The 14,015-nt window shown below is 53.0% G+C and overlaps 3 protein-coding genes across 3 annotated transcripts; all 3 read left to right on the top strand.

Annotated features, from left to right (window-relative positions):
• Positions 1 to 6,705: 6,705 nt before the first annotated feature.
• PODANS_1_2860 (uncharacterized protein) lies at positions 6,706 to 8,478 on the top strand (the record flags this gene model as incomplete). The annotated part of the gene is made up of 5 exons (XM_001912446.1): positions 6,706 to 6,775; positions 6,836 to 7,074; positions 7,132 to 7,902; positions 7,972 to 8,116; positions 8,186 to 8,478. The coding sequence occupies 5 exons, from the start codon at positions 6,706 to 6,708 to the stop codon at positions 8,476 to 8,478; spliced, it is 1,518 nt and encodes a 505-aa protein (XP_001912481.1).
• A 1,403-nt stretch (positions 8,479 to 9,881) lies between these two features.
• PODANS_1_2850 (uncharacterized protein) lies at positions 9,882 to 11,174 on the top strand (the record flags this gene model as incomplete). Its single annotated transcript, XM_001912445.1, has 1 exon — positions 9,882 to 11,174. One exon carries the CDS (start codon positions 9,882 to 9,884, stop codon positions 11,172 to 11,174), a length of 1,293 nt encoding a protein of 430 aa, XP_001912480.1.
• Positions 11,175 to 11,695: 521 nt separating this feature from the next.
• On the top strand, positions 11,696 to 14,013 carry PODANS_1_2840 (uncharacterized protein; the record flags this gene model as incomplete). The annotated part of the gene is made up of 2 exons (XM_001912444.1): positions 11,696 to 11,818; positions 11,878 to 14,013. Coding segments are annotated over 2 exons (2,259 nt in total), but the record flags the coding sequence as incomplete, so codon positions are not given.
• Positions 14,014 to 14,015: the final 2 nt, after the last annotated feature.

The following is a 14,015-nucleotide window of genomic DNA, read 5'->3' as shown; positions in this document are numbered from 1 at the left end:
GTGTCCGTCCACCAGCGGGCGACTCCACCGATGGGACATCTAGGCGCCGAGAACACACTTCACTGGCTTCACCTTCCCGGCTACAGGACTCACCAACCGATGAATCTCGGGGTCAAGGTTTCGCTGGATTATCGCGACGACGGTACAGGGGCCACACGTGTTTTTTTGCGTCCGTAGTGTCGTCGCGCTCGGTTTTGCTTCTTTCCCCTTTGATATCTGTCACTTTTTTAGCCTCATCGTTGGGAGCAGCAGCGCTCAGACTTTTTTCATTTTGGTGATATTCATCACAGGGGGTCTGTTTTGAGAGAGCAATTGCCTTTTTGGAACGGTTGTTGCCTTTTATCCGTTTTTTTTTTTTTTTTTTTTTTTTGCTTTTTTTGTTGGGAGTTGAGTGTGTTGCTGAAGAATGCCAATGTTGTATTGCATGTTGAACTTGCTAAACTGAAGAGGGAGTTTGATGTACCCCTTGCAGAATACATATGCGATAACACCGCGAGGTATATCATACATGGTCGGCTGATCGGCTCTTCTTTTCGGGGTGATGGGGAGGAAGGGGGTTGGGGTTGTTGATCACTGCTGGGCTGTGTAATGGAGGGTTGTGGTGATGATGTTGTTGTCGGTTGCAACGACACATCTTGAGAGTTGGGATGAAGGTGAGACTTCCTGGGCAGACTTGCTACAGAGGGCGAAACAGAACCGATGGAGGGTGTGCAACACTACACCAAGCCACCCGCCACGAGCCACCGAACATCACGTTGTAGCAAAGTGACGACGATGGTGTTTATCTCGAGCAAAGGTTCGAAACACGGTGGAAACCTACCCGGCAGTAGATGCATACCGAGCGAATGCCTCTGCCGAAACTGGGAAACGAAGGGCATCAGCATACATACAGTAGATGCAACGGTGACGGAGACATGCATCGTAACTGCAGCAGAAACGAGCCCGGGAGAAGACGCAAAAAGCTACACGAAACAAAAGTGAAGCTTGAGAACCCTACCCGGCTAAGTATCATGATCAACATCAAACTGCAGACTTCCCCTCCGGGGACAAGAAGGAGGAAACAGGCGCGGCATTCCGGGAAGCGATACATTACCAAGATCTTTTGAAGAGCCTCCTGGCATGATGATGTCTGTGTGTTTGTTCTGCTGTCCCTTCCAGTCTGTGTGTCGGAGTTTGTTCCAGTCTGTGCGCAAAAGATTGTTCTTCTTCAGGCTATATTCATTTGGGAATACGACTGTGATGAATGGGGTTGTCACTTGCATGGGTGAGTTAGAATATCTCCGAGAGTTTTCTGTCGTTGATACTCATCTTTGGCGGCGAATGAGTTGCGGTTGTCTCGTTAATGATGAATTTCGGGAGCGTTTCTATGTCGTATAGATGAGATGGTGTGAGGAGTCTGAAATAAAATAGGGGAATTTAAACGTGATGTATTGGGGTTTATTATGATTTAACGCTGTTTAAGTTGACTGACCGAAGAGGTCGTAGGATGACTTGAGATTGATCAACCTACCTCATGGTCAACAAGTCCCCATCATCCCATAGCCAAACCTAAACACCATACATACCAGCAGTTCGCTTGGGAAAACCCACCCGGATTTCTATAGTTCCCTCTCAGGCGTCTGACCTATATTAACCCACCCAAACTTTCTCTCTTTTCCCTTACCGTAATCGCCTCCACTGTCAAGACACTACCAAATGCAACTACCAAACCTGCAATGCGAGTGTTCCTGTCGGTTCCTGCATCAGCTCCAACTGCAAGTTTTCAATAGAAGAAAAAAAAAACCCACCACCACCGTCCCATCGTCTCACCGTATGTAGTGCTGAGTTGAAGTGCCATGCATCACCCATGCCGTCGTAACCGTCACTGTCGTTGGTGTTTTTGTTTTCAGGGGTCTCAACGCAACCCAAGCCCCCACGCACTGTAACCAAACACTGTGTCGTATGAACCATGCAGAAAAGAAAAAAAAAGACTTCTGTGCCCTCATATGGTTCATGATGACAAGCGCACCAACGGTCTGTTTGACTTTTATTGTCCCCAAGACATAAACCGGACGATCGGAATTACACCACCTTCATTCACCGCGGAGGACTATCATCACCTCACCACCGTTGAGCAAAATGCAACAGTGGGAATCGTGATAAGATATGGCTAGAGCGGATGATAGTGGCGTTTTTTGGAACCTGTGAAGAATAATTAAAAAAGAGAATGTCGCGAGTGGCTTGCTGCTGCTGTTAGCTGACCTTCCTAATCAGGTAGGTGAACCAATGAGTCGGACTCTCCTCGGCCCAGCCCCTCCCCTCCACCTGTCACCACCAACAAGAATCGCATTTTTCCCCTCCAAAAAGTTGACCGAGCCACGGTCATTGTCAGCGACCCACCAAAGGCGCATCAAAATTCTTGGGGTCGGGGAGGACAGCGGGGTTTGCTCTGAACAAGTTAGCTGCCGTCCAGCCCTGGCTCTTGGTCTTTGAACAAGTTGAATTCTAGAACCTCACCTAGAAAATGATGGCACTTATCCACACCCAGATTCGTCAAGGTACGTCGCCATACATCAGGGGCGCAGGCGTGGTGTGGCTAGCTGTGAGGGGCTTGCGAGGAGGAAAACAATATTTTGACATTTGGACCGAGGTTTGGGGGAGCACATGTTGTGATGAGAAGATTGTGGACGGTGAATGTGAAGACTGCCCAGAGTTTGGCCTCGGGGACCAAGAATCAACAATATGCAGGCAGCTGCTCTGGTGGTGGCTGTATGAATGAGAGGGAATTATTGCTCGGTCAAGGAGGCTCGGGGAGGGCGTGAGAGCATGAGGGCGTCAAACTCAGGAGGCGGGCTAAAAACCGCCTGTCGATGAGTCCGGCCCGCCCTGGCCCGTTCGGAATGGCCTCGTATGTTGAAGGTGACTGGTTTTTGGGGGTTTGGTTGGGTGCGCAACTGCCGTTTTCCAATCGCCACAGACTTGTGGTTCTGGTGCTGAGGATCACGAGTGGTTCGTACCATGATATGCAGGCACCGCCTTGTCTTCACTGCTCGGTAGTTGGTCCTCGCCGTCAACCTAAACGGCCAGGTCTGCTAGCGAAAGTATGAAGTGCATCTTTGACTTTCATGCCGATTTGTATCGCCCAACAGCGGTGTTTGCTTCATTTGGACAAGGCATTTTTGGCCTCACGAAGCCCACAAATTAGGTACCGAGTGGTTGGGACCTGACTGCACTACGTATGTTGGATGTCAGAAAGGTCTTGGAGATATGCCGTCTTGTAACATCCAGCAGCCTTTGCCGGGCCGATGGCCACGCTCCCACGGTAACCTTTTCACAGTGTGACATCAGCTTTGGGGTGAAACGAACAGAAGTTGTTGTGAAACTGATGACGAGAGTGATAATCGGCGTCGTGGTAAGGTAGGTAGTCTCAAAAAATGAAAACGTGGTTTCGTTCGGCTGGTATTGTACGCGCCGTGGCTCAAGTCCCATGACTTCTGAGCTTTCAGGGCGACCTGTGGGGAACGGGGGAAGGGCCATGCTGGCGGGACGGCAAATCCTGTGATGATTGGGACAGTTCTGCCGGGTGGTCTCTGTGACAGAGGCGGGCAGAACCGGCCTATGGGAGGATGTTGCCCTCCGTGTATGTGGTCCATGATCTGGCTGGATAGCCGACAACGTCATTTTTAAGTTTGGTGCTTGTTGGCCGTTGAACCTGACGAACACACGATGATAATGTCTTGAGAAGGCTTGGCTGGGTTGTTGGCGTCAACGGTCGCCTGCGATTGAGGGTTGGCCATGCCCTGCACAAATGTTGGAATTGCCCTGATCTATCCTCGAGCCTAGACTTCCTAAGCACTATCGAGTGCCCTTTTTTCGCATCGAAGGAACAGACATAATTTCGGGAGAATGCAATGCTGGGGTTGAGGGCTGTGTGAAGACGGGACTTCAGGACACACCTGGGGAAGCGAGTAAATCAGCCAATCCCATTTGCGTACAAGTTAGGAAATGGTGGTGTGGACTACCCGCAACGGACCACACCCTCTTGTGCGGACATGATGCGATTCCAACCCAACGAAAAATGCAAGTAAGATCTGCGAAATGCTGAGACGGAAACCAGTCGGTGGGATTTCTGGACATAATGTGGCCTATGAAATGCGTTCTCTGCCGTCTTGTCAGCCGTTTACCAGCTTCGTCGTTATGGGGTCCTGGGGACAGAAAACCGGGTCATCATCTTGAGGATAAAACAAGAGCTCCTGAATGGTGCAATCGCCAAGTTCTTCAGGCCAGTCAAGAAGTTGAATACTGTAGGTTCCTGCCCGGCAGGCATAGCCGAACTGTCTGAGCGCAATAGCGACTGCCCGGATTGGTCAAGAGTGATCTTTTTTGAAATTTCACAGTGTGCATGAATCCAGACGCACCCTGTTCTTCCAATGCCCTACAACACTTTCTCAGCCAAGACGCGATGGTTATGGACGTCTCGTGGCAGTCCAGGTTCAGCGGCGACTTTCTCTCCGCTGGGGAGGGTTCACGATGAAAAAAGCAACTCTCCCGGCTAACGGATCATCAACCAAGTTGCTTCTGTCCCGATGTCAGAATTGCAACAGTCTGGCACGTCTGGGTTTGGTTGTATAGCTGATGCTGGCGGTGCCTGAATTTCAATCTGTTGTTAATCAAAAGTCGCATAATGAAATTACACTGAAGCTATTCTCAGAAAATGCAGTAGTGGGAGGGTTTGGAACAATGGAAGCGAAGGTCTTGAGCATTCTTGGCTGTCGAACGGTGGTGCGTGTCGCTTCCAGCCGCCCATGGCACCTGCATGAACGACGATTTCGTGCAGAACAAGCCAACACGAGGTCCGCTAGGGCTTCACCGACGGCTGTCACGGTGAAGACCTTTTGCAGAAGTGAGGATGTTTCCGCCTCCCGCGAGAATAAAAAGATGCGGCGCAGCCCCCGTATGTACAACATGAGACGGGATCGTGGCGTAAATGTGGTTGGTAGATTTGTAGAAACCAACTCCCGTCCTCTACAAAGACTGACTGTAAGCACCGAACTCTTTATATGCCGGCTGTCGGTACGGAATGGGGCGTCTGCGACTGCCCAGTCCCTGAGGCCATCACGACTGATGCGGATTGGGTACACAGAATGCGCAGCCTCTGGCTTCCTGAGCGCGTCAGTGGCACAATGAAGAGACTTTCTGGACCTTGGGTGGATCGGAGAGGTCCGATACGTTGCTCACCGCGGGGAAGGATCGATTCACTCCACCCGGCCACCGACAGTAAAACGGCGAGGATGGAGCTGTTTCTCACACGCCCAATCCGCAATATATTTCGCTCCACACCCTGATCTCAAGATATGCAGTTGGCAGTTTTGACAGAGAAAGCCAAGCGTTGAAGTGCGAGACTTGGCTGGGAGATGATTGAGACATCTCGAGTTTGTTCAACCTGACTTTCAGCCCCCACAACGGTCGTGGGCTTCAGTCATCGGCGCTGGCAGTCAACGGCCTCCTCGGCCGAATCTCAGGTCATCAGCCACTGAGGCAGCGATCGTACAGCTAGGTGTCATGATTATCATGTAGTATATGTCCGTCTTCGGCTCACACTGCACTCGTCTCTCAATTAGTTCTTTTCTCTGGCCTCTTTTACCACAACACGTATTCCGTTGTCCCGTCTCTATTCATGGAGAGCTCTTCCCACTTGCTTAATTGGGCAACTGTGGGAAGCGGAATGGAAGAGGGAGTGGAGATGGACCCCTGCCATCAGCCCCTGTCCAGAATGCGGGTCGGCTGGGTATCCAGGCAGCCAGGGACATGGCTGTGGCTTGACTTCGAAGCAGCCGGTCCTTTCTGCACGCCCATACGCCCAGGCTTTTGCCCCCCCTGGCTAATACACTAATCCACACCCTCCCCCTCTCGGCCCCTCCATCGCAACTGGACCCTCCTCCCCCGGTTATCCACGAGAAAACCCTCGTCCTCCCCCAATGAGAGGCCGTGCTTTCGGATGCCACTTCGGGGCAGATGCACCTTTTGGACGGAGCGGCAGGGCGATGACCCTCGATCAGCTTCATGGAACAACGCCCCGCTAGTCCACGGCGGCCAACCTGGCCGAGGTCACCCTCTCGTGTGGACTTCCAGACTCTTGCTGCGTCTCGATGCTACCCAAGACCCAGTCGCACATCTCGACACCGGGAGACCAGGAGAACCGCTCGTCCCCCAATGTACATATGTCCCACACCCCGACGCGACCCGGCCAGTCACCTTGCTCTCTGGTGACTTTGCTCTTCTCTTTTCCCCTTCCTTTGCCCATCCCAACGAACAATCCTTTTTCCCCAGTTCAGACCACGTTGGGCCCTTACAATCTTGCCGTGGTACTTCCTTGCGCCACGTTCCACCTTGATCTGTTTTACCGAGACCGACGTCCTCGTACCGCCATATAGCAACCGAACCGAAACATTTAGGACTGGATTCCGAGCTCGAATGGATTCTTAGATCTGCATCCGCGCGCCCATATCACCATAGCTTCCACCGACTCACGTGGCCGAATAGTCGACTGGAGGATTCGACTTGTGCTGGAATCGAAACTAGGAATCCCAGTCTGGAGGTTGAACGATCGACATCTCATATCATCCCGGCCATCTGGATCGGGGGATATTGACTGAAAGTGGGTGGATCGGATTGTGGAATACACGTGGAGTACCGACAACGTCGGTCATTCAGAGAGACGCCAAGATGTCGAACGGAACAGAGGTTGAATGTCCAAAGCCATTCTTGAACGTCGCGGGTTTTGATAATGGCGGCTGTAAGTCACGGCTTTGTCCTCGGTGGACTTGCTGACGTTGCTAATCTCGTGCCTGTGCAGTTATTGAGGGCAGAGTGTGCCAACCATACTTAGACGCAACGTGCTGCTTACCGTGCCCCATGACACAATGGGCCTACCCAGACACCTTCGAGACGATGAGTGAAGCGGCCAACTGGGTGTCGGTCGTGAGCACAGTTGGCTGCGTCTTCCTCCTGCTCTCTTGGGCTGTGCTGCCGGTTGAAAAGACTTTCCGGCATTATCTCAGTATCTCCTTGACCACGGCAGTGGTGTTTATGAATGTAGGTCGGCCGCTGTTGCAAGCTGATTTTGGGTCAACATGCTGATGACCTTGATAGCTTGGGTTCGTTATCCCTCTGGCAGCCCAGCCCGAACAATGTTTCGACGCAATTACACCCAACTCGATGAAGACGAGCTCAGTCTGCGCGGCATCCGGCATGTTTATTATCCTGGGAGGATGGGCAGGTGTACTTTGGGTCTTCTTGCGCGCGCTCTCCCTGCACCTTCAGATTTGCTGGCAGCTTGTTGTGGGACGCAACTTTATGTGGTTTGCTCAGGTTGTCGGCTGGGGCCTCCCTGGTGTGGGCGTTGTTCTCGCCTTCCTCTTGAGCGGTGTGTCGTTCCGATTCGGACAGACCTGCCATATCAACCACAAGAACAGTCTTGCCGATCTCTGGATCCCGCTTCTGGTCTTCTCCGGCCTGACAATTATCATTCAGTTCGCGACATTCGGCTACTGCATCAAGGTTTACCTCGCATCGTTGGCCGATAACAGCGCTTCAACCGAGGGCTCCAACATGCCATCCTACACCAACAGCATCCGGACCATGACTCCTAAGCAGGCCTATCGTCGCGTACGCCGCGTGATTGCGCTGCAGTGGAGAGGTATCGCTATCGTCTTGATCATCATCGCCGATGTCATTTTCTTTTCCGTCGTTTTCGTTTTCCAAGACAACACTGTCGAGGCTGTCAAGAATGACAGCACCATTGCTCGTCCTTGGGCTCTCTGCTTGCTCGCGAACGGTGGGGATAAGGAGCCCTGCCTGGAGCTTGCAAGTGCCCTGGTGGTCAATATGCCAACTGTTGGCGCTGTTCTTTTCCTTCTCGGGGTAAATTTCCTAACCACCCTGTTTGTCACACGAAGGTCACACTTTTACTAACACGGGTTTGTTCTTTAGATGAACGGCATTTGGCTTTGTCTCCTCCTCGGCCGCTGGTCCATGATTACGGGCTGGCGTGATTTGTTGATCTCTTCCCCTAGCCGGAGCAAGAGAGAGTTTGTTTCAGTCGATGCGCGGCTCGACGACCTGAAGAAAGATACACGTTCGTACGAGATGCTATCCCGGGACGATTCCGGGAAGGTCATGGAACAATCAGTAACACCCTCCGTAGTGACTCCGATCTCCCCCACGCTGGCCAGATCAGGAATGGGGAGCCCTACCATGCACAGCCATAACCAAGACCCCGAGAGCGGTCGTCGTACGCCCGACTTTTTCGGTCAAACGCAGAGATATCACACGCCAGCGAGATCATTCTCCTCGCCACGCCCACCACAACAACCGCAACAAGCGACGGTGACTTGGGATCCCACAGAGACATATGCTCGGGGACAATCACCAGGGGTCTATTCCCAAGACGGCAACCCAAACAACTATGTCAACCCATTGGGCATGAACAGGTTATGAAGATGATGACGAACGCAACGCCAAAATAAAAAAAATCAATCATTAAAATATATTCTTGACCTTACTTAATATTCAAAAACTAAAGAGGAGGGAGGAGGGTTGGGAAATGAAGGATACCCGGGTTCAATTCACTACACATATTTAGCACAATCCTTTTTGCGGACATATACGCGTGCCAGAACCGCCATTCTTGCATCAATTATTGTACAATACTTGCCAGATAGAGGAGAATCGACTGGGCGACGGACCATGAGTTGCCGCCAATGCTGAAAGAGCAAACCTAGGTTATTTGTGTACAATGGATTTGCAAGTGCTGTAAAGATGGGTCCCAAGGATGTGTGAGGGGATAGAGGGGAGGGGGAGAAGGCAGTATCTATATTTGAGAGGTGTATTACGGAATGATTGAGTCGCTCGGGGGGGGAAGACCAAAGAGAGTGACTGACTCGCTACCGCCGAACATCACGACATCTGAACTTGAGGATATCGCCATCATCATCATTATCAGAACCTCGTGCCATCACGTTGACAGAACTGGACTTGTGCTACGCTGTTTCTTGAAAAGCAACGCTCCTATCAAGGAAAGGTAATGCTGTTTGCGGGGAAATCCTGGAAAGAGGGTGCGCCAAGAATGCCAAAACGGCTGCTTGCGCTTGAGCTGCTGCAGCCCTGTCAGCTGTGGGCCTGGTGGGTGGGCGCCGGTGCGGGCAACTCCCGCCTGGTGAAAGCGGCTGCTGGACAGGGAAAACCTGCCGTGTCGAGAGACCCTGCAGCTTGTGAATGGACCATCCAGCTCCCCTCCACGGTCGTCGCTTGTGTCGTGGCCTCCTCACCTCGAGAGGCCAGCGACAGCCTTCCCGGTTCTCGCTCAGCGCGGGCCTCGCCTTCAGAAACAGCTTCCCCCTTTTCTCTGATCTTGCTTCGTTCCGATTCTGGCGACGAACCTGACTTGTGTGCTGAGATTCCCAACTCCCGGGGCATCCGCGTCGGCTGCTTATAGACTTGGTCCAACAGCCGCACTCTACATTGTTTTGGTTGTCTTGCCTTGTTTGGGATATTATGGCGTATTCAAACATCACAAGAGGCTGATATTCGACTAATACCATTGGGCAACAAGACACTCAACTCGGCACTTAACCGCGTTGTATATGCATACCGACGGTCTCTCCCCCATCCGAGCGGCGGCGCAGACGCAGACACGGAGAATTTACACCATTGACTTCTTTGGATCAATTGCTTACACAGCTTACTCACCTCACTCCCACCACCCAACCAAATCACGACAGCTACCAACAACAACAACAACAACAACAACAACAACGGCCACTTCAAAGCCCTCCCTCCTTCCCCTTCCACTGATTCCGCCTCCAAACCAACGCCGAACCCTCATGTCCCGACCGCCACCAATGTTCCTCACACTATTATCCATCCTCATCCTGGGGACATACTTCTTCCACCTCTGGCGCGCCGAAGCCGCCCTCGCCATCCCCTGGACACCCTCCCCCGACGCCCGTCTGTTCAGCCAACGACCCCTCCCCGCACCCATCGAAGCTTCGTTCTTGTCTTCTTCTACCACCACCGCCTCCAAAGAAACCGAGTCCCAACCACTATCAAACTATGCCCTCCCCCTCAAAACCCAAGGCCGCAACATTGTCGACCAAAACGGCAAGCGATTCAAGCTGTCGAGCGTGAACTGGTACGGCGCCTCGGATGAGTTGTTCATCCCCGGCGGGCTGGACATTCAACACCGCAAAGCAATAGCAAAAACAATCAAAAGGCTGGGGTTCAATTCTGTCCGGATGCCCTACAGCGACGAGATGGTTGTCAAGAACCCGACTATTTTGCCGCACCTGCTGGCTAAGAATCCGGACTTGATGGAGAAGAGGGCGCTGGACGTGTTTGTGGCTTGTGTGGAGGCGCTGACGGAGGAGGGGATCGCGGTGATTGTGAATGATCACATTACGACTGCGACTTGGTGCTGCGGGGCGGATCCTTGCGATGCCAGCTGGAGCAATGATTGGTTGCCGGGGGTGGTTTGCAAGGTGAGGCAGACGGAGGAGGATTGGATTCGGAACTGGGAGACGGTGATGGGGAGGTTGGCGGGGAATGAGCTGGTGATTGGGGCGGATCTGAGGAATGAGGTTAGGGGGGTTTGGGGGACTATGCCTTGGGATCGGTGGGCTAGTGCGGCGGAAAAGGCGGGGAACAGACTGCTGAAAATGAAGAAGGATTGGTTGATTATTGTTGGGGGAACGGAGAGCGGGAATGATTTGAGGGGGGCGAGGACTAGGCCAGTGAGGTTGGAGGTGGAGGATAGAGTGGTGTATTCGGCGCATGTGTATTCTTGGAGCGGGTGGGGGAGCCTTGAAGGGAGGTACTCCAAGAGAACGTACCCGAGTTTTGTTGCGTCTATGAGGAGCAATTGGGGGTATTTGGTCGAGGGGGACGTGGCGCCGGTGTGGATTGGGGAGTTTGGGGCGCCGAGTGAGCCCGGGAGGGGGGATGCGAATTATTGGGAGAACTTGATGAGGTATCTGAAGAGTATTGATGCCGATTTTGGGTACTGGGCGATCAACCCGAGGAAGCCAAAAGACGATGAGAAGGAGACGTATTGCCTTGTAGAGGATGACTGGGTGACGCCGGTGCTGGATTACAGGATGAAGGATATGACGGAGTTGATGAGGATTGGGCATGAGTAGAGAAGTTGGAATTCCTACATAAGCATTGGGTTAGGAGTTGGGGGGAAGGTATAAAATTGGTTGTAAGCGCTTTGTATATGTGTATTGGCGTTGAAGCGGATTTGACTTGGCATGGGGTGTTTGCTTTGGGTTTCTGGAGATGTGGTTGATACCATTGGCAGCGTTAGATTGGTTACATAGAGGCGCGCTATGGATGCTTATGTGATGGGATTTTTATCAAACTGCTTTTGTCTCTGTTTGAGGGTGTAGAGCATCACAGTGTGTGTTTGTGTCCATCAAGGTATGGATAGGTGGCCCGCAGTGACGTATCTCTAGTTAGTAGCTCCCTAGCTACAACGCTTATCGATAGCGTGACTGGCACTGACCTCCCACGCTCCCCATCCCGCCTGCGAGCCGCCGATCCAGAGCTCCTGCAACGATCAAACATACCTATTGCGCTTACCACAGTTTTTGAGCTTTCTGACTTTTCTCTCTCTGACCGTATTGGAGTCTCCTTCAGCTATGTCCACGCACCAACCCCGATGTTCTCATCTTCTTCCAAGGACATGATGAACGCCGCCGAAGGAACCGAGCAACCAACAGAGGCGGGGTACGAGGAAGTCTACGTCCACCCGGTGTGCCATGTCCAGACTCCGGAGAACAGGGTGAGCCTCGAAGCTCGGATTGATCACTAGCTCGAATATATTTGCTGATGGGCATTTAGTTTGGACCTGGTATCCGTGAGAGTTTCACGGCCCATGTGGACATGCTCAACACGGCGGCTGTCGGGGACGATTTCGATTTCGACGAAGACGACGCAGACAGCGCGGACGATGATTACCCCGATGACGAGGACGAATACGAGTCGGATAATGCCAATCCCGCCGGCACCGGTTGGTTGCCTTCGTTGATCGGGATGTCTGCGAACGAGTTGATGAGCATGATGGGCCCGGTCCAGGCCTTGGGGCTGGGGCTGGCGGACGCAAATGAGGCAGGAACAACGTCAAATACGCCTTCGTTTCCTCACTGCTCTAGCGGGCGGTGTAATTTGACGGCCCTGTCACAGCGATACAACCTCTACTTTGCAGCCTATCAAGACAAGATATACGTGTACCAGCCGCAGCGAGCACCACGAATTCTACCGCCGCCATGTCTGATTCTTCACCCGGCCACCACAAAGCTCGCGGCTTTGTATCCCGGAGAGCTCGACAGGAGGTTTTCTCACCAAATCAATAACATGATTGTAGGGAATCTGGGGAACCTGGAGATCGTCCTGTTTGCGTGCGACGACGGCGACATTGGAGCCTACTATACACACGCGTTGGTGCACTGGATCAAGACGTACCCCAAGCAGGACGGGGCTGGGCCTTTTTCTCGATCTACCCCAAAACCCAGGATGTTCTTTCACGAGAACGTTACCCTTTCGGCGTGGGGTCTAGCTATTCATCAGCAGTCTCGCCTGATTGCGGTTGGATCCAACAGACACGAGGTCACTGTGTTTGCGTTTGCTCTCCCTCGCCAGGACCAGGAGGATGACGCTTATGAGCTCGACGAGTCGCCCGAGTTGTGGACGGGACAAACCGCCTTGCAGCTTCAGAAGCATTTCCAATCGAGGACGAGGACGTGGAAGATTACTTTGCCGCTTGGCATCAGTGGCCACAACATACCCAGCGTGTCTTTTCTTGACGACGAGCATGGCAATGCGGACAAGATAGCCGCTATTGACATTTGGGGGGTGGTGTGGCTACTTGACATTTGGAAAATTGGAACCGGGCCAGTTGTCATACCAGCCACCTCGGAAACACACAGGTACCTTCGGGGATGGTGTGTCATGGTTCTTCCTGGCAGTGCCTTCAAACCGACAAAAAGTGCCCGCGAAACATTGGGAGTGACTGCAAAGGAGATTCTCCAGCCCAAAGCCAATGTCCTGGACATCACGTGTGGGCTATACTACGTCAAGGACCTTGCCGTCAATGTGGGCGACATGATCAGAAACAGGCCTTACGCCAACTCTACCGTTTACGAAAAGCTGCATAATCTAGCTACCGGCGGTTGTCCAGCTCCTTCTGAAGAGGGCAGCTCATCTTTGTCGAGTGAATGGGAAAGCGTGAGCGGGGACTCGGACTCGGATGACGACGACAGCCTCATTCCGAGCATGGCGCTCAACCCTCCTATGGGCAATGCGGTGTCGACCACGCGATGGGGGGCTCTTAACAGGTCGGTAAACTCGAGGTCCTCGGCGATCAAAGATTTATTCGACGAGGTTCAGTTACGCCGAGAAATCGTCCCGATGTCGGGAGAGACTCCGGACCCGGGGAAACCACCGCTGACACACCAATCGGTGTCCAGGATTTGCAACGACAGGCAAAAGAGGGCGGAACTGGCACGGGTGGACGATTTCGGGGCGCTTCCAAAGAACTATTCTCTGCTGCGCACCTCGGCGGCGGATCTCGAACTTGTTCCCTTTGACAGGACATTGGCGCGGCCGGTGTTCAGGCACGTTTTGACATTTCTGGCGCCGGGGCTGGGCCAGCCAGTACATGATTTCAGCCAGATACGCTCGGAGCGCATTCACATGATGCTCCATGTGCCAGAGTTGTTCCTGGTGGTGCTTGGGTCTGAGGTGGGAAGGGTCGCACTTGTGACGCTGACGAAGTCGGGCAAGGTGGTGGATGGGGTGCCGCTGCGGAGGGGGTTCAGAGTTGATTGCGTGCTCCCTCGCAAGGCGGAGGAGAAGAAGAAGGTCAGGCCGTCGTGCGGGCTGGTGGGGATTGCGATTTCGCCTGAGCCGGTGCCGGGTCCGAGGGTGAAGGGGCAGCTTGAGCTATGCCCGCATAGCCTGATAAGTGGATTTTCCCACCA

The sequence above is a fragment of the Podospora anserina genome, chromosome 1 (assembly GCF_000226545.1).
Source record: "Podospora anserina S mat+ genomic DNA chromosome 1, supercontig 1".
In the NCBI taxonomy this organism is placed as follows: Eukaryota; Fungi; Ascomycota; class Sordariomycetes; order Sordariales; family Podosporaceae; genus Podospora; species Podospora anserina.
The sequence above is the reverse complement of the archived record's forward strand: the minus strand, read 5'-3'. Positions and strand labels throughout refer to the sequence as shown.